The sequence below is a fragment of the Canis aureus genome, chromosome 1 (assembly GCF_053574225.1).
Source record: "Canis aureus isolate CA01 chromosome 1, VMU_Caureus_v.1.0, whole genome shotgun sequence".
Classification (NCBI taxonomy): Eukaryota; Metazoa; Chordata; class Mammalia; order Carnivora; family Canidae; genus Canis; species Canis aureus.
This window is the reverse complement of record NC_135611.1, coordinates 67,348,065-67,368,168: the sequence shown is the minus strand read 5'-3', so window position 1 is coordinate 67,368,168 and position 20,104 is coordinate 67,348,065. Positions and strand designations below refer to the sequence as shown.

At 40.2% G+C, this 20,104-nt stretch overlaps 1 protein-coding gene across 10 annotated transcripts in view; it reads left to right on the top strand.

The window, feature by feature from the left end:
- PTPRK (protein tyrosine phosphatase receptor type K) overlaps nt 1-20,104 on the top strand; it is a 547,287-nt gene that overhangs the window by 280,023 nt on the left and 247,160 nt on the right. For all 10 annotated transcript variants that reach the window (XM_077902655.1, XM_077902664.1, XM_077902657.1 and 7 more), the window contains exon 6: nt 15,908-16,082. In XM_077902655.1, coding sequence (XP_077758781.1) covers nt 15,908-16,082 — 175 coding nt within the window. The remainder of the gene's footprint in view (nt 1-15,907; nt 16,083-20,104) is intronic.

Sequence of the window (20,104 nt, the reverse complement as noted above, 5' to 3'; positions counted from 1 at the left end):
GTCTCAGAATTAGGTCATTGGTTCTAGACATTTAGAAAACAATGACAAAATACATTCCCCAAATTAACCTCCTTGTACATGCTCAGGGAACTACTGATGCATAGAACAACATGGGTGACTGTCTTTAGAACTCTATTTAGTGGCAACAGGCTAGCTATATGGTAAAATTATGAGGTTGGCTGGACCATAGCTTAAAATGGTGTGTTATGAGGTTCATGCATGTTGGAAGAGGCACTTAGAATAAAGACTTTAGTTGCTTGTAGAGAATTTCCAAATTTCTTTTCGATCATAAAACCCAATGAAGTAGCGTGTTTTCCAGATATAAGCACAACATTTGTTGTCAGGTTGCGATTTGCAGGTTTTTTTTTTTTTCCCCACATGAACAGATGTTTTTCAGTGCTTCCAACAAGTTTTAGAACTATACTATTTAGTGTTTCTGAGAAACCCTCAGTGGTAGGGAATTTGTGGATCATAACTTAAAGCTATGGTAAAACACAGCATATAGGATATAAGATCACGAATGAAATTTTAATGTACAATTTATATTGAAAGAAAATGATAAAAACAACTGGTTATATTTTTGAGAAGGGTCAGGTAATTTTCCCACAGGAGAAGAAAAATTAGGTTATACATTTTTGTAGGTTAAAAGTGTTACTCATGCCCTTTTCTCGCAGTGCTTGCTGATAGGAAGACTAAAGGGATGGTGGCAAAAAGAGTGAGTATCTAAGGAAATAACTAACGTGACGCGACAGTTCCACTCCTAAATGTTTACACAAGAGAGATGAAGGCACGTGTGCACAAAGTACTTGTGTAAGGAATGTTTATAACAGCTTCGTTCATAATAACCAATGCCTGTAAAGAACCCCGGGGTCCATCCGCAGGAGGATGGGTACCCAGGGCATGGCTCATTCAAGCAGTGGAGTGGAACTGAGCAGGAGCAAAGAGTGCGCTACTGATCCACACACCGATACGGAGAAATCCCGGCAATTTTAATGTTTTCAGAAGGGGGGACAGATAGAGAAGAGCGTGCATCCTGAGAGGTTAGCTTCGCAGTAAGAAGCAGAAGGAGCAAGGCTAACTCCTGGCGATAGACACCAGAACAGTATGTGCCTGTGGGTGATGAGGCCGGGCCGGCAGCGGGCGGAGGTCATCTTTCTGCGGGACGGTCCGTGTCATATACGTCTATCGGGGCGTTGGATGTGTGGGCACCTAGACACCTACTAGAAGTTAAGCTGCATCCAGTTCACTGTATACTCAGTTTCCCTCAATAACGAATGAGGAAAAGTGAGCGTGTGGGACCGGCGGTGCCGCTAAGCCTTAGACGGCGGTAGCCTGGAGGCATCGCCTTGCATTTTGTCCATCGTGTCCATTTGAGGTTATTTGATGGGGCTCGGGGTGATTTTGAGTCACTGGTCTGTGCTGGAAGATGCAGGGAAGCAGGCTCTGAGTGTTGCGTTGCCGGATCAGGGGTAAGTCCTGCGGTTCCATAAAGGAACTGAACGGGGTGGGCTGTACCCGAGGGCTGCACCCCCGGCGAAGGCCCCACGGAAGCCAGCACCTGCAGGGAAGGCAGAGGGAGCCCCCCCGGGGGGGGGCAGCTGTCCGGCGTAGGCTGTGGCCTTGGGTCCAGGGTAGGGCCTGACCTGCTAACCATCCCATCCGTCTTCGCCGGCGTGGCCAGCACAGGTCATCGGCCGGCCGGAGAACGCAACAGTGGGGTCACTGCAAGGGGGGAGTCATGTGGGTAGATCGGTGACACCGTTGGTCTCAGTGAACCAAAATGAGGCTGTGGGATGAGTGGCTGGCAGCCCCGTGCAGTCGTCCTCCAGCCCCGGCAGCCGGGCCAGGCTGCGCAGGTGCGGCCCGTGCCCCTCGGTGGCGGGCATCGGGGGGGAGAGGGGGGTGGCCCTCCCGACCTGTGTGCTGGTGGCCTTCTCAGCCACGGGCAACGTCGCTCCACGTGGAGCAATGGATCATTCAAGCGATGGATTGAGAGTCATAACTGGAGAGTAAAATTAGTAAACTGCGATGCAGATTGCTCTTGAAAAACAACCCGAGAGAGGCTGACCTGTTAGGGTACCAGCTGTTGTCAGCTGAGGGCCAGTGAAGATGGGTGGCCCGAAGCTTCTGGGCTTCTCGTGTTGTGTGTAGCCAGGGAATGTCACGGCCTTGTTCCTGTCCCGCACGCGGATATCATCGTGCGAGCGGTAGAAACCAGAAGCATGAGTTTTTTTTTAAAAAGATGAGTTAATTTGAAAGTATAAAAATTTTAGCGGCTGAAACATGTCCCTACACAATTTCAAATGCCACCCAGTCCTTGCTCACGGAGCTCCCTCTGACGCATCCATGCCTGCGGTATTTTTCCAGGCCTAATTATACTGTCACATGAAGTGCCTTGATGCTCGCGGCATATTTCATTTCCACGAGACACTCTACTATCCCTGACACGATGCCCGTTTGAGAAAGAAAAAAAAAATCTGGTCACTTTGCATTTATGATAATGAAGGAAAATTCTTGGAAATTGATCAAGGCCTAAAATGATGCAGTTTATGGTGGGTAATTTATTGGAAACTAATATGAGAGGAATAGCTTCAAACCTAATTGGCTAAACACATAATATGTGATTAGCTTACATTGGGTACCATGAAAAGAAAAGAAAAAAAGAAAGAAGAGAAGAGAAGAGAAGAGAAGAGAAGAGAAGAGAAGAGAAGAGAAAGAAGAGAAGAGAAAAGGAATGAGAGATATTGAAAATTGTCCTTCTGTCTGGACTTCGTGAAAGTCCTGACATTTTCTAGCTCATTGGCCTTAAGAGCAGCTGACACGTATCCAAAATAGTACAATAATAACAAAAGGCGGCATGTAATTACTTGGCCAGTGAATAAAGTTGAAGATGTGATGTCAGAATGGCTCAAGTGACACCATGTGAATCTACCTTGAGATTTGTGGGAGGCTTGATGAGCTTCTTATAATCTTAGACGGTTGGGAATATTCAAGAGAGATTTAATTTGTTCTGTATAGGTTCTAAAGTACAATACTAACTAGTGGTTGGAAGCTATATGGTGAGAGATAGAAGCTGATTATTAAGGGAGAACGTTGTAATTGTAGGGCTGTTCAGACCTAGTATGAGCTATTCCAGGAGGTGGTAAAACTACAATTAGTGGAAGTATCCAAGCATAATCTGGATAAGCACTCGCTGGAGCTCTGGGGGATGTTTAGCATGAGGCTGAATGCTTTTTAAGATCCTTTTGGCCCCAAGAAGTGCCCCTGTAACTGAGTAAGAAAAAACCATATAGAATCTAAGCACTATACTGTTTCCGAGTCGAGAGAGCGCTGCATAGACTGGGATGTTTGGTGAAATCCTTAAGGAAGATTTGATTGGGTCTTCAAAGGCCGTAGAGGACTTGAATAGCAAAGACCGGGTGAGCGTGGTTATCACTGGAGGTCAGTGCACGTGTGGGGGGTAAGGGCGGAACATCAGGAGGAGGATCCTGCTGAAGTGGAAGGTTTGCAATACGAAGTCGGGGTAAACGGGGTTTGGGGCAGGGTTGAGAGTAGGCCATGATGAAGACGCAAGATGGATAGGACCTACTGGTAGCTGTGGAGATACCCAGTGGGGAGGGCCTGGGACTGGACAGTGCTGGAGGAATTGAAAAATACATGAGTCGGGGATCCCTGGGTGGCTCAGCGATTTAGTGCCTGCCTTTGGCCCAGGGCATGACCCCGGGGTCCTGGGATTGAGTCCTGCATCGAGCTCCCTGCATGGAGCCCGTTTCTCCCTCTGCCTGGGTCGCTGCCTCTCTCTCTCTCTGTGTGTGTCTCTCATGAATAAATAAATAAAATCTTTAAAAAAAAATACATGAGTAGTGAAGGACAGGGGCAGAGGAAAGAAGAAAGTAGCTTTTGGTGGCACCAGTTGACGGAATTGGGGAGGATGTGAGTGAAATGATCAAGACCGCTTTCTAAATTTGCTCAAAAGGTTATTTTTTTATTTTTTATTATTTTATTTATTTATTTTTTTAAAGGTCATTTTCTTAGAGCCAGTCCATGAGTTTGTTTTCTCATTGTCTGTCTTGGGACTGACTGGTCTGTGAGACCCACCTGTTTCCATTTTTCTTTCTTACTTTCATTATTTCATATAAGTCATCCTACATAGAAATCAATGGTAGGAGATATTGGCTCTTTTGAGCTCTTTTGAGCTTTAGCAAAAGTTTGCCAGGACAGTTCGACGTTTATGGCCAAATTCAACCTCTGGGTGGTCCTGGTATCTGTGCGAAGACCATTGGTGCCTCAGCCTCGGGTCTCCCTCCAGCCTGCGCTCAGGGAGTTCTGTCCAAGAGGGGTGGTAAGCACGCTGCGCTTCCCTGATCTCTTGTGAGCTGATGCACACTAGCCTGCTGTTGAATTCTAACTGTCTCCGTTTATTCTTAGTTTAAGCAGTGGTGATCTCTTTTTCCCTGTCTGTATGCTGATGTACAGTTACTTCTGTTCTCCTCGAGAGCCCATGGGCCGTTCGGTGGCTAAGCTACTCGTCGGTCCTCGTCAGGCTGCTGCTTTTCCTCAGGACGTTGGTTTATTTGAGTTCAGGGCATCATATCCTCCCTTCGTGGCTTCATTCCAAGAACCATGGCTTGGGGTCTCGAAGCAAAATCATTAACCGCGTATCATGGATTGTGATGTTTGCCTGTTACCTGTGGCATTTGGGGCGGGTATGTGTATAAATGGTGAGCATCAGAACATTTAATCATAGTTAATGTTTAGGATTGTTAAATACCCCCAGGGTCGTTTTGGATGGCTTTCTGTGGCTCTCCACCACAAGGCGTTCGATGCCTTGAAGATAGTGTGAATTCTTTTCCTTCTTCAATAATTTATAAACTCTTGAGTTTGTTGTCTGCAGATTACATAATTGATTATAAATGAATAATGTGTGGGAAATACTTTAGCTTTGTCATCCATCCCTGGAGCGGGACTGTAAAAGCCCGGCAGTCATAGAAGCTCAAGGATTTCTTCCTATTGACATCTATAAATAACAATCTACAGCTTTTTTCTGTGCAAGAATAACTCACTCTTCTGCTGTGCCCCCAGCTGCCCTCCGGTGCCCTCTGAGTGTGTCACATGGAGCACTTCCCAGCTTCCCACTGGCTTCCTGCCACCCGTGCTGATAGCGCGGGGCTCCGCTAGCAGGCGGGGTTTCTTCTTTAGGAAAAGCAATCTGCCAGAAAGATCTAATATTCATAAAGCCCATTTTATCATAAAACAAAACATAGAAAACCACCCCCAAATAAGAACTGAAGCTGAATGAATTTTTATAATGGAGTTTACCCCACCCAGGACAGGCAGGGCCTTCGCCCGTCACCCCTGGGGTCCCCGAGGGATCGTCCCCGCACATCTGGGCCAGCTCGCTTCCTCTACAAGTAATGGTCTTCTTAACTTTTAGCCCTTGTATGTTTTGGTCATAGTTTTTTTTTTTTTTTCTCCACTTATATGAGCGTTCCTAGATGCTCTAAATTAGTCTTGCCTAATGCTTAAAAGTGTCTTAAAGTCTCTTTTCAACTGTGGGTTTGTCCTCTGCCCCTTTCTTTTCTTCACAGCTTGTCTATTGAGGAGGAACCCGGACCCCTGACTTGTTGTTTTGCTCTCGTCTGCATTTTAGGGTTGGTGTACTAGGGTCCTCTTCACCTAAACACGCTCTTCCGATTTTGTTTGTAAACTGGCAGCCACACCCAGAGTCCAGTTTGATCCTTTGGCAGTATTGGAGGGGGTGCCTGGTATGGTTACAGGAGGCACACCATGTCTCTCTCTTTCTTACCTTTTTTTTTTTTTTTTTTTTTTTTTTTTTTTAAGGAAGAAAGATGTGAAAGATGTGTAAGAAAACACATCCTTAAAAAAAAAAAAAAATCTGTCTTCCAGAAGCATTTCTGGTAACAAAGCCATCTGTATCAGTCAGTGTTCAGACATTAAACGTGTATGCCTATGTGTGTCTACACACACACATGTTTTTCTTTTTTTTTAATCCGAAAAGGATTCATAGCCATCGATGCTTCGTGCCTCTATCAATTGCTGCAGGCTGCAAGTTGTAATATGCTAATTCTGTTATTTATTTGTATTAGTTTAGTTAAGGAAGAGATACTTTTCATCTACCTGTCACTACCCGGTGACGTACTTCATTAAGGAAAGGGAGGATAAATGGTCTCATCTTTGCTTTAGTTATTGGCTTTCAATATAATGAGTTGATTGATTATCATTCTCTGAAGGTGATGGATTCTTCTTTTATTATTATTATTATTATTATTATTATTATTATTTTATGAACTCATGGACTTAAACCTATTTAATTGACTTCAATATTTTGTAATTTTTACTATTATTACTACTATTAAAACTCAGACAGCCCCATCTTTAGGCAGTGAGAACCTCTTCAAGCTGGCTCCAGAGTTCTCCTGGTGTGACGTCAGTCGTTTTTGGTAATTTCCTGCTGTCTGATGTTGTGAGATGCTGCATTGTCATTTTGTACGCTTTCCTCACCAGACCCAGTGCCCTGGTCTGGTTTTAGTAAAGACATTTTATTCCGTGATGTGGATTCTCATTTTGTTAGACCTTTTCTGTGAACAGAACTAAGGTAGAATGTGTCTTTAAAGATAAAATAGGAATGAGTTCTTATTGATATTTCAAGTTCAAGCCTAAAGATTTTCACTTAATGTTTTCTCTATTACGATTTGTCAGCTTTGGCTTCTTTTTCCCTGCTACTATTCTCGGTTCTCAGTGACACAGGGGAAGGGAGAATTAGAATACTCTGTAATTCCTCGTTTTTAGACTCTGATGTCATTTTGGATCCTCGTACCATCTAACTCCTAGCGTAGAGCCATTGCCACTATACTGTCTCTTATACAGCCCCTGTTTATTTAGTTCCACAGGCAACTGTGTTTTTAATGATCACCATCAGCCTGTACCTCATGTCTTCCCAGTAACATTAGTTGGTTCAAGGTCATTTTCTAGTAGGATTAGCCTACTTTCTAGTAGGTTCAGGATTAGCCCATGGAACTAATATTCCCTGAGTTCTGGGACGTTGATAACAGTTTATATGTGCCTTTGATTAGTTTTTTGTGTGCCCTCGATTCTTTTCATTTTTAAGATTTTATTTAATTATTTGAGAAAGAGAGAGAGTGCATGTGTGCGACCGTGAGCAGGGGGAGGGGTGGAGGGAGAGGGCCAGAACCCCAAGCCGACTCCGTGCTGAGTGTGAGCTGGATACGGGGCTCGATCTCACGACCCTGAGATCATGACCTGAGTTGAAATCAAGAGTTAGATGGTTAACCGACTGAGCCACCCAGGGGTCCCTGTGCCCTTGATTCTTAAGTCAGTTTTGCAGGATATAAAATCCTTTGTTCACATTTTCTTTCCTTGAGTAACTTTAGTATGTTACTTCATTTCATTCTGGCATAAAGCCTTGCTATCAAAGCCTGATAATATTTGTTTCCTTTAATTCATTTATCTGCTTTTTCTAGATATTCAAAGGATTTTTTCCTGTTTTTTTTTTTTTTTTTAAAGATTCTAATTTTACCAGAATATGTATTACTGTATCATTCTAGGCTACTGTTCTCAGGTATGGGGTATGTTCTTCCAATATGTATTTACAAAACCTTCTTTTTCAATTTTTAGAAAATGCTCTTAATTATGACTTTCGTACTTTGTTTTGTTTTGTTTCCTTACTTCTGTATGGACTTGTGTTATCTCTGTATCTGAGCTTCTTTGCATTCCATCATTAATAGTCGCTTTCTCTGAAATCCTTTTTATTCTCATTTTAAATAAAGCCCCTTTTTCCCCCACATTCTATTTTGCTTAAGACATCACCTGTTGATTTTATTTCCTCTGATCAATCAGATTTCTAATATTACTTTTTTTCTTTCATTTCTAATTTTTTGAGTTCTGTCATTTATGAGTTTAATAATATTAGTTTATATTATTCTTTCATGTCATGAGTCATTTTCTTAACGTGTTGTAACATGGCTTGAAATATTAGGTTTCAGTTTTGATGTTTTGTGGACATATTTTCCTGACTTTCAGGGACTCTGGGATTTGTACTCTGCTCCTTTTCTATTTTAGACTTACAATAATTTTATGTTGGATTTGACCTTGATACTTTTAAGTTGTTCATTTTTATGTGAGTTGTGTTGTCTTGAAACTTAAAAATGAGATGTGGAGTTAAGGAAAACTTCCCCGATTTCAAGAATCACCTCTTGTGTTTCTGTGAGTTATGTCTTGCTTTTCTGGGATTTCTTGATTTTGTTCTCATCTCTACTTTGTCTGGACCTTTTCCCCCCCTTACCTTCCCTTGTTGTTTCTTCTGTTTTTTATGTGGCAGATTCAGGAAGAGTGAAAAGTCATCCCACTGCCACCAAGTTGCTGGAATCCCTCAAATGTAATAGTTTAATTGTTTTGGTCTCTTTGCTCTACTCGACTTCCCTCTTAATATGAATGGTATAGTTTTATAATTATAAACTCACAAGCTTTATATTCTCCATTTTCTCTGGTGTAGTTTGAGGCAACCAGCTAATTCCATTCTTTATATTCTTTAGTTTGTCTAAAATATTTTAAGGTCACAAATACCTGGTCACCCAGAACTTTACCTTATATACATATTTGATTAGGGATATCTCACAGTAATATTTTGCATCTCTTTATTACATCATGCCCTGGATTATTATTGCCTCTAAATCTAATCAGGTCTAGAGAGCCAGTTCTAGGAAATCCAGAACCAAACCAGATCAGAAAACACATCCTTAAAAAACAAAATCTGTCTTCCAGAAGCATTTCTGGTAACAAAGCCATCTGTATCAGTCAGTGTTCAGACATTAAACGCGTATGCCTATGTGTGTCTACACACACACATATGTTTTTCTTTTTTTTTTTTTTCTTAATCCGAAAAGGATTCATTACAAGGAATTGGTTCATGTGACTGTGGGGCTGGTGAGGCAAGTCTGAAGTTAGCAGGTCAAACCCTTGGGAGGGATATTCAGGCACAAACTCAAGTTGCTGCTTACTGGTGGAATTTCTTCAACTTTAGGGAAGCCTCAGCTCTGCTTTTAAAACATTTCAACAAATTGAATCAAGTCCACCCAGATTATCTAGGATAATCTCCTTGACTTAGTGTCAGTTCGGTTATAGACTTCAATTCTATCTCCAAAATCCCTTTGCCGGGACACCTAGTTTGAATAACTTGGGACTGTGTGTAGCCTAGACAAGTTGAATGATCAAAAGACCATCACAGTTATTAAATGTGTTATGTACCTATATATTGTTTTGATTATTTTCTTTATCATATTGCTATTATTAGGATTTGCAAAGAGAACTTTTGTACAATTATCTCATTAATATTTTCACCATGTGTGTTGCATAGCAGGTACAAATAAATACCCGCTCCCCCCCCCCTCCCAATTTTAGATTAAAAGTGGAGATGTGAGATATAATGAGAATTGTGAAGATAATAAATGATTGTTTCAGGACTGGAACCTAGGGGTCATCTTCCATCAGGCATGGTTCAGTCCATTTACTCATGCTCCCTGTATGTTGCTCCTCATACCACAAGGCTGCAAAGACACCTGTGCTTCGTAGATTAAAATGTTTTTTTCTTATTTAGTAGCTGAATTTACATTTTGTTACACTTGGTTAATGATTGAGTCTAGTAGTTTGTTATTCCCAGTACATTTTTACCCTGCATTTTAAAGTTAGAATTATATTTGCCACCTTTTTTTCCTGTGTCAAGTACCATTCACCTTCTTCAGTCCTTTCATTGCCAAATGGCAAATATGTTGGCCAACTTAGTATTGTCATTTTAGTGTAATTTTCCTAGAACACTATGTTTCTATTAAATGCTTAATCTGTTGAAATAAATATAATAATTTCTAATGGACATAAATAAGTTTATCTCAAAGCAGTAATGTTTCTAATTTTAGAAATGTCTAAATTTCTAAGCCTTTAATTTTGTCATTAAAATCTTTTGTGTTTCTAAAATTCTTGGTTTAACTGTTTAATAATAATAATAATAACAACAATAATAATTCATGAGAAAGAAAAAAGCATTCATATAGTAGACAAGTCCTGGTAAGGAACCCTCAGTTCCTTGGGATTAATTTGACTGGATTGTTGTATGATTCACTTCAACCTTAGTTAATTATATCGTGCAAATTTACTTTGAGTTTAGTTCTGGACAAAAGGGCAAGTACTGACAAATCATATGCCATCCTCTTAGTCCTCTTAATGTATTCAACAGGAACCTAAATACCAAATGTAGGGAAACAGTTTCCCTCTTAACAGTTTCTCTGGCTCTAAGAGGATGGAGGGATCATATATCATCATGTGCCCACTAAAGGCAGTGAAAAATAAATAAAATGATAAATTTAATTTAATTTTTTCTTCAAGTCAACAGAGTGAAATAATCCCTGCAAGTATTCGAAGAGCTACATTATTTAATTTTAAATTAAATTGGATTAATTCTGTTTCTCAAGCTTTGAAAAGAAAAGCTGAGAGAAACTGTGTCATATTTTTAACTTTAGGATTTCAAGCCGAAAGTGGTATAAAACCAAGTGTATTGTGTCCCTTAACAGGAAGTCCAGAAAGAGCAAAGGGGGTCTAGCAGTGGTTGATACCATTTCAGACACTTGATCAAGAACTTGATTCTGTCTTTCTCCTCAATGTGCCATCCTCAGTGTGTCACCTTTTCTCTCACATTGACCAGTCCGCTCTTGTAGTTTTAGTCATAACATGGAGAAAAAGGAAAGAGGACCCACTGTGTCTTCTCTTGAGACGTGATAACCTTTCTAGAAGTGAATTGGCCTGTTTCTGTCGAATCTCATTGGCCAGAATCAGGGTACATACCCATTTTTAACACTTTCACTATTATTAGGAATAGAATCTCCATGATTGCTTTCTACCAGTGTGTCTCAAGCTGTAATGTCTTGACCCATTAACCTAGGGATCTTGTGAAAATGTGGATTTTGATTCAGTAGGTTGAGAGTGATCTCTAGACTTAGTATTTGTAACAGTTTGACAGGTAATTCTGATGCTGCTGGTCTGTAGAGCATACTTTGAGTATAAGAGGTTTGACTAATAACCTGGCTATTATAGATGTTGAGAATTAACCAATATTATCACTACACTACTTTAAGCCAGGAACTGAACTTGTCAGATAAACACTGCCTATGGCCTGCATGAGGAAGCTTACTTAAAGAGAGAGGTAATAATACTAGGGAATGTCATAACTTGCCCAGGCTTATTTGGTAAGTGACAAGTCTCAGCAACCTGTACTGGAGACCTAGCAAATAGGAAAGCATTATGAGGATATGGGAAGTCGGGGAGAGAAAAAGGCAACGTGTTAGGTCATAATCCTTGGATCATATAATTTTGTGGTTCATTTCTCAGAGTTGGGGATACTTAAAATGGAGAAATCATATAAAAAAACTTTAAAGCAAGCTAAAGAGCCTGGAACTGAATAACATAAAAGCAGAAAACTATATGCAAACACGGCTGCATAAGGGAGAAATTTGACATTCTTTTTTTCTTCCTTCATAGCACTGCCCATTCTGCTAAATTGATAGTTTGTAGTCAGGCAAAGGTCTATTATTTTGGATTATAAAAGAAAAGTTATCATTATTTTTGACTTCTCAAACGTACATGTCATCATTTGCTACTTTTAACTGTAATGCATTACTGGAAGCTGAGTAAATAATGCAATGCCTAGTATAGTAGATTATATTTCTCATTGGTACAATGCATTAATCAAGGCTTTACAATAAACAATCAATTCATTGGACTAGGCCTATAATATAAGTGAATAAAAGCAGCTTTGGTTTAGGTTAAAGGAAATACTGCTGGATTTTGTGTCATTAAGCCTGGTTTTGAGTTTTAATCCTACTACTAACAGGCTACATATCACATTTCTAATCTTTCTGAATCCTGATTTTATGATTTTTAAATGGGAATAATTATCATATAGGTTTTTTTTGAGATAGCAGCAATAGAACCAAGATAATAGCCTATATACCATCTGGCACATGGAGGCACTTATTAAATGTTATTGAAGATAAGCCTAAGTATTATGAAGGTATAACGGTATGATGAGTGGTTGTTGTTATTTCAAAAAATGAATACCATGTATAGCTACTGTGCCCTTTAATTATATAAATAATGTATATCCTATATAAGCTCATATATTTTACAGTTATATTAACATATTAATAAACACAAATATAAACATAATGTAACATAATCGGCTTTGTGTACTCCTGAATCATCTTAAGCAGGCCCCTAAATGTCTCGAAGTTAAGGTATTGTTCAGAAATAGCTTGGCATAAATGATCTCCAGATGCTTTTGAGGTTCTATATTTATGTAGTTTCTCTTTATTATTATTTTAATTAATGGTTAGTATATTTTTGTTAGAATAATTTATAAAAGCCTAAGGAAGGCTTACGTGATCCCTGTCTCTGAAAACATCAGTGAATTTAATTCATTTTAACCAAGAACTTGAGCACTTATTAAAAAAGGATAATATATGTGATGGCATGGAAGAAAAAATATATATGTATATACATACAAATAAGACTAGAAAACCTATCTTTAGGGTGATTTCAGTATACAAAGAGGAGAAAAAAAAGTATGTATCTATATCTATCTAGATCTAGGCCTAGACATATATAGAGAAAAATAATATATTAGAAGAAATTCAAGATAGAAAAGCCAGTCATTGAGGCTTTGATGTCTGGTTGCAAAGTAAAGGATCAAGTAAGGTCTCATTGAAAATGCAGAGGATTGAAGGAATGGGAGAACCACATGGTCCGTTGTCGTTCTAGAGGGAACTGTCGTAGCAGGGGAACTTGGTTGTTCTATGATAGTAAAAGAGGCTGTTGGGCATCACTGAGGCCAGCGTGAGTTTTGGGATCATGATAATATTCACAGGACTATGGTGGAGAGGACATTTTTGCCCGGTAGATAACTGTGATGAGAATGATACTTGGGCATGCTCAGAATTCCGAAGATGAGATGTAGGTGAGTGGGATTGTGGTGGAGTGGTCCCCAAGGGATGGACTGGTTAATGGTGGCCTTCCCTGAAGGAGAGTAAGGCCATAGAAGAAAAGTTTGGAGGAAAATAGTATCGTGAGATGAATGGCAATTAAGGTGGAAAGATGAAATAATGATGATTGAGATGGAAACACTGAGGGTACTTAGAATCTCTTCCCAGAAGAAGATGGGCTTTTGAAAGGCACGGCATTAAAAGACATGGGTGTGTGTGTGCATGCACAAGGTAATTCAGAAGGTAGGGTGGCCACCGGACTTGGCTGGTCTTGAAGAGCTGAGAAATATAAATGGCAGAGAGGAAGGTGGCCAAAGGTTGAGGGCACCACTGGAGGGATAAGTTAGAGGTAGAGGAAGTGAGAGTACTTGCAGGTATAAAGAGTGCCTTCTGGTTAGAAAGACCTTATCAAAGGATGTAGTAATTGAAAAAAGGGCAGCCAGAAAGGTGCATATGTAAAGGGCTTTGTTTGTGTGGTTTGAAAGAGAGGGAAAGAGAATCTAGACTTGATTTTATGGATTTATATCTTAGGGCTTCTGAATATAAGCTGTGTTTTCTCTTCACTATTATCCAGGAGAATGATCAGAGATCTTAGTGCAGAAATCATGGGATAGGTGGGTAAGGAAAGAATTAACAATAAGCTGAATGAATAAACTACGGTAAAATTGTAGTTGGAACTTTGGGTCCTTAGGTAAATGTGTGTGTGTATGCATAGGCATACGCACATATATACCACATAGTATGCACAAATGCATCGTTTCAGATGTGGAGAGGTGGGTTTTAGGATTTAAAACTTTATTACGAAAGTAATAGAATGATCCTTTTATTATTTACTCTTCTAAAAAATGTATTTCAGCCATGAAAAAGTTATGGAAAACAGTAAGATGACCACTAATGTACCCACCACTCAAATTTAAAAGAAGTTGACATTTTGCATTTTTATTTCATGTATTAATTTTTGTTAAGGAATTTTATCTGGGGTTTAAACATGTATATGTGTATTTCACACCAGAGGAATAGTGGAGCTGGTTGGGATTGCTATTGCTGATTTTCAGTAATTTTAGGAGTCAAATGATATTACACAGGTAATTTGAAAGTGGCCACAGTGGGAGTATTTACACCACAGAAAATGAGCCATGATACAAATCAACAGTTTATTATTTTTGGTTAAGAGCTAGCTCTTCAGCATTTTGCCAGCACACTGCGGTTTTAGTTTGCATAAACTTCTACGTTGTATTTTATTGAATGGATAAATCTCAGGTGACTTATCCACTATTCAGGGATCCCTGGGTGGCGCAGCGGTTTGGCGCCTGCCTTTGGCCTAGGGTGTGATCCTGGAGACCCGGGATCAAATCCCACATCAGGCTCCTGGTACATGGAGCCTTCTTTTCCCTCTGCCTATGTCTCTGCCTCTCTCTCTCTCTCTCTCTGTGACTATCATAAAAAAAAAATTAAAAAAAAAAAGAAGACTTATCCACTATTCAGGAAAATTTGGATCTTTCCCATATTGAACTGTTCCCATATTGCAGTGGTTCTGAGTTCAACATTCTTGTGCGTATCTCCTTGATCACATGTGCAAAAGTGATTCAAATGTCGAAATGCAGAAGTGGGACCGCTGGGTGCTAAGGAATTTCCGTCTTCAAATTTACTAGATAGTAGCAAATTATCTTCTAAAATGAGTCTAATATTTTGAACATCCATTAATAATTTTAGGGGTTTTGTTTTCCACATCTAATAATAGGAATTCATGTTTTAAGTCGTATGAAAGGACACCAGGGATATTTAGCATTTCACCAACAAGAGATGAGGTTGAGGCTCGTGACCCGTTCTTTCTCATCATTACAACTTTTCTTTGCCCTTTGTTCTGTCTTTGACATATGGACATTTTAAAATTTAGGTTGAGGATCTCTTTTCTTGGTTATTAGACAAACACATTTTCTCTTTTTATAGCCTGTCCACTTTTTGATAGGGTTGTTTGTCTTTTTTCTTATTGAACTGTAGAAGATCTTTACATAACCTGGCTATTTATCTTTTGATGGATTATTTCCATGACAAATATCTTATCACAGTTCGTGGGGTTTTTTTTCCCCACTTTATTTATGATGTCTTTCAACGTACAGAAGTTATAAATTTTATTATAGTTGACTTTTTCAACCATCTCCTTTATAGCTTACACTTACTGTCTTGTGTGAGGTACCCTGATATCATAAATATGCTTTTCAGTATTTCATTTTGTAAGTTGACAGATATGCTATTAGCATTTAGGTTCTTTTGATTACTTTTCTTAAATGGTATAAATTGGCTGTCATTAGTGCCAAAGAGATAAAGTTTGCAGAGTACAGATTTTGGTTTGACTCTAAATTATTCATCAGTATTTTATTGTCATTCTGTGGCAGATCATATGCTACACATTTCGAATACTAAGTTGCATTGGGCATCCTCTTGGTCTTCCCATGGGGACAAACCTATTACATAGCACGTGCAGTATAGAATAAGGGCTAAAAGAAGTCCCCCTGCATATACTCAAGGAGGAGGGGGGCAGTGAATCATATGCCAAGGGGCCATTAACTGTTCTGTTAATTTATATATTCTGATCTAATAACAATTTCGTGGAAAATAGTAGTAAGCTATAATGCCAGTGCTATGCCCCTAACGGATACCAAAGTTTATTTCCATGCTTTTGGGGGGTTGAATGATAGTGGTAAAAATTTGTGGGGCTACCTAGACGTTTTCCTCCTAATTTAGGAACAAGAATAGTTTATCACAGAAATCGGTTGCTAAGATGCTTTAGATTTATGGAAATGTTAAGAACCTGTTTCTTAAAGATTGGTTTCTGCTTGCAGAGACGAAATGGAGAAGATATCCCAGTAGCCCAGACTAAGAACATCAATCACAGAAGATTTGCTGCTTCCTTTAGATTGCAGGAAGTGACAAAAACTGACCAGGATCTGTATCGCTGTGTAACTCAGTCAGAACGAGGTTCCGGGGTGTCCAATTTCGCTCAACTTATTGTAAGAGGTAAGGTTGGTTGCTTTGCTTTCACTTCATGAAATTGCTTGGCTTCGTTAGAACAAAAGCAGCCTTGTAGATATTTTGACTGATTTTTGAACCTGTTGCTCTTCATCTCAAGTCACTAAAAAAATTATATAAAAGTTCTGCTGATGTCTTCAGGTAAAGTAAGACCGTTGTATTATCTGTCGAACAAGGTTTTAACAAGTGTTTCCCATAGAATGGAATCTATTTTAAAAAGCTCTAATAAGGTGAACCATGCAAAACACCTTTATTCCTTGGGACACCTGGGTGGCTCAGTGGTTGAGCGTCTGCCTTTGGCTCACGGCGTGACCCCGGGGTCCCAGGATCAAGTCCCACATCGGGCTCCCTGCAGGGAGCCTGCATCTCCCTCTGCCTGTGTCTCTGCCTCTCTCTCTCTGTGTCTCTCATGAATAAATAAATAAAAATATTTTTAAAAAACACCCTTATTCCATATTGCTACCGTCTAGTTTTCATGTTAATTTAGGCTTGCTTTTCTTGTTTAAAATAGTTCCACAGGTACAGTGTTTTTCTTCAAAGCACTGTAGCCATGACAAGGTCAGAGTTTCTATCCCCATGTAGATCCGTAAATTTTAACAGAATCAAAACCCGGTGGTGGTGGATGTGAAGTTCACCAACTATGACCCCCTCGAGGATCTTAGAAAGTTAGACTTGCTAAGTGGTCCTCATTAATATTCTTTTTTTTTTAATATTTTATTTATTTGAGAGAGAGATAGAGATAGCGAGCGAGCGAGAGCACACAAGCAGAGGGGGCGGGGGAAGCAGACTCTTTGTGGAGCAGGGAGCCTGATGTGGGACTCGATCCCAGGACCTTGAGGTCATGACCTGAGCCAAAGGCAGACGCCTGACTGACTGAGCTGCCCAGGCACCCGCCTCATTGACATTTCTGCACACTAGAGTTGCCGGAGGAATTATGAGGGGTTATCACGTATCAGTATATATCTGCGATGAATATTGGGAAACAAGCCTGAGTGCACAATGTGTATTAACTTCATTCAGAAGTTACTGGGTTCCTGATATTATGGAATATACACACTGTTCCAGATTGTGGAGATAAAATTGTAAATAAAATGCAGAGCCCCCGACCATGTAGAGCTCAGCCCTGAGGGATGTTAGGCACACCATGTGGAAGACTACTGAAAATGTAGCAGCAAATTATGGTATGTGTTACGAAGAAAAATAAACACTCAAAAAAGATGACGATTAAAATCTTAGTGACGGTGGTCCGGTGGCTGTGGAACGGAACCCTCAGACGTGAGGGATCGCTTATCTGTGTGAAAATCTAGAGGAATACAGCTCTGTTAAGTAGACTCAACAAGTCAGCAGCAAGCAATGGTGACACAGATGTAAATAAGTATAAACTACCAAGGTCTCCTTAAGTTGTTTAGGAGATCCTGGGGCGCCTGAGGGGCTCAGTCACTCAAGTGTCTGCCTTTAGCTCAGGTCATGACCCCGGGGTCCTGACATCAAGCCCCACATCCGGCTCCCTGCTCAGTGGGGATCTGCTTCTCCGCCTGCCTGTCCCCGTGCTTGTGCTCATTTTCTCTCTCTCTATCTCTCTCTCTCAAATAGGTAGATAGATAGATAGATAGACAGACAGACAGGTAGATAGATGATAGATAGGTAGATAGGTAGGTAGGTAGATAGGTAGGTAGATAGATGATAGATAGGTAGATAGATAGGTAGCTAGGTAGGTAGGTAGATAGATAGATAGATAGATAGATAGATAGATAGATAGATAGATGATAGGGAGGTAGATAGATAGGTAGGTAGGAGTTTAGGAGATCCTAACAAGAAGGTCTAACCTGAACTGAGATTTATCCGACATATCCAGGAAGGTCTTCACGAGTGAGTTTTCTTTGAGAGAGGATCTGAAGGTTGAGAAAGGTTGTCCAGGTGAGGGATGTGGATGTGGGGGCAGGAACGAGTGGTCCGGGTGCCAGCAGACGTGCCGCGCAGAGACCAAGGCACGTGTCAGGGCCCGGAGGTTGGAAGGAGAACATACGATCTATCCATCTTCAAGTTAATCTATTTTAAATGCTTGACATCCAGTGTCTTTTACACACATTATTTCATTTTAAGATTTACTTGATTTTTAATACTTTAACCTTTAATGCTTTAGAGAGAGGAAAATTGAAATTCAGACTATTTGGTAATTGCCCAGAGCCACAAAAATCTCATAATTGACTGAGCCAGAACTTAACCCTGTGTTGCTTGAGTCCTGATGCTGGGCTCCTCCTTGTCCACCCCAGCTTTATCTCACGTTCTCGAGATTAAACAATGCTACCAGCCTTTGTCAGGCTTCTGTCTTGAGAGATCATTTTTTTTTTTTTTTAGAAGTCAATCTTTGTAGATTGGGTCTGACTCTGTATTAAATAAGACTTCTCTTGTGTCTCTAGAGTCTGCTCCTCTCATCTGCTCAACTTCATGAAATCACAGTCGCAGATAATTGAGTAATAGGAAAACAGGATAGTATCTTGGTGATCAGCGATGAGGCAAGGGACACGGGAGACAATTGTTACGTGTGAGATGCTGGTCTACCTGTCTCTCTTGAGCCTGCTGTAGCCTCTTTCTCACCTGAGCCCACGGTGGAAGGCCTGAGGGTCCCGGGGCGGTGCTCCCAGTGGTTACTAGGCTATGGGGGCAGGATGTTGGGGGTGCTCTTGAGTTTTGGGGCTCGCCAATCCCGAAGGGTGCTCTTCTGTGCATTTGATGGCAGCCCTGCAGGGGCTGGTGGCCTTTAATGGTGCAGAGCGCACTTGACCACCTCGCGGTTACTCGTATGTGCGCGCATGTATGCAGACAGGTGTGTATACGTGTGCGTCTCTATACACCTGCACACCCCTTTCTGAGGCAGTGGTCTTGTAGTGTATTCAGCACTTTATAGGAAGCACAGTTGAACTTTTTATCCGGGTGCTCCCTTTTAAAGTTCCATTTCCTTTTCTTGGATAGTTGTCTTATGTGTGTGTGTTTTAAAAGAAGAGATTTATTTTGGTGTTACAAGATCTCTCTTGTTTATCTGAATCAAAAAGTAGATTTTATCACTTTATCAACGCGTGGTTTACTTTTCCTGGAGACAAATGCGTGAAGGCTGCTCTAGGAGCATTACTTGTGCAATGCATAGTTCAGGAAGATTGACAAGTGGGAATCTTTGGGTTTCATAGAAAAGTTTGACTTTTTTTCTTTTCCAAAGTTTGGCCGTTTAACCTACATTTTATTTCGGGTTTTCTGTGATACCTGTGGGTTTGAAATACAGTGGTGCTTTCAGTTTTGCTATCCGGAGTCCAGTAACCTTTTAGAAACATACTTTGATAATTTTGGGGGCTTTCTTTTCTTTTCAACATATTTTAGGTAGGTGGTTACATCTCTAATACTTAGAGGTGATATTTTGCTCGTTGTTTTATTTGAAAGCGAATATGAAGCAATGCATTTTCTTGTTTGTCTAGATAAACCACCAAAGAAATATTGTTAACCAAAAAAACCCGCCCTTTGAGATCAGCGATCCCGGTGCTAAAATAGTGCTGAGAATCAACCGTGGTGACAGGTCCTGTCTCTCATTGGCACTTTTAAAGCTGACATCCTGTTACTTTGATACAAAAGATGGTAATTTTAAAGGAAATTTTTGGGGCAGTGACATGAATAGTCTTTAATAAGAGCTGGCATAGTATTGCCTGTTGTCAAAAATGACCCAAGGGGAAGAGTTTATTAGTGCATTTTCTCCTAAACTGAAAGTGACAGGGCAGGCTTAAGGGCCTTTCGCTTCTGTTTGTTACAAATGAAAATTTCACTGCAAAATTCTTGTGTTGGAGAGTATTGATCTCTGCGTTCCCACAGCCAGAAGACAAAAAATAAAAAAAATAAAAAATAAAAAGTATGCCGGAACAGACTTTACTTTGTCATGACGTTAGCATCGCTTCCAGACCATTTTGAGTAATGATAATGTCTTCAGCCTGTGGAAGCCCATCTTCATTGACAAAAAGTTTTTACAG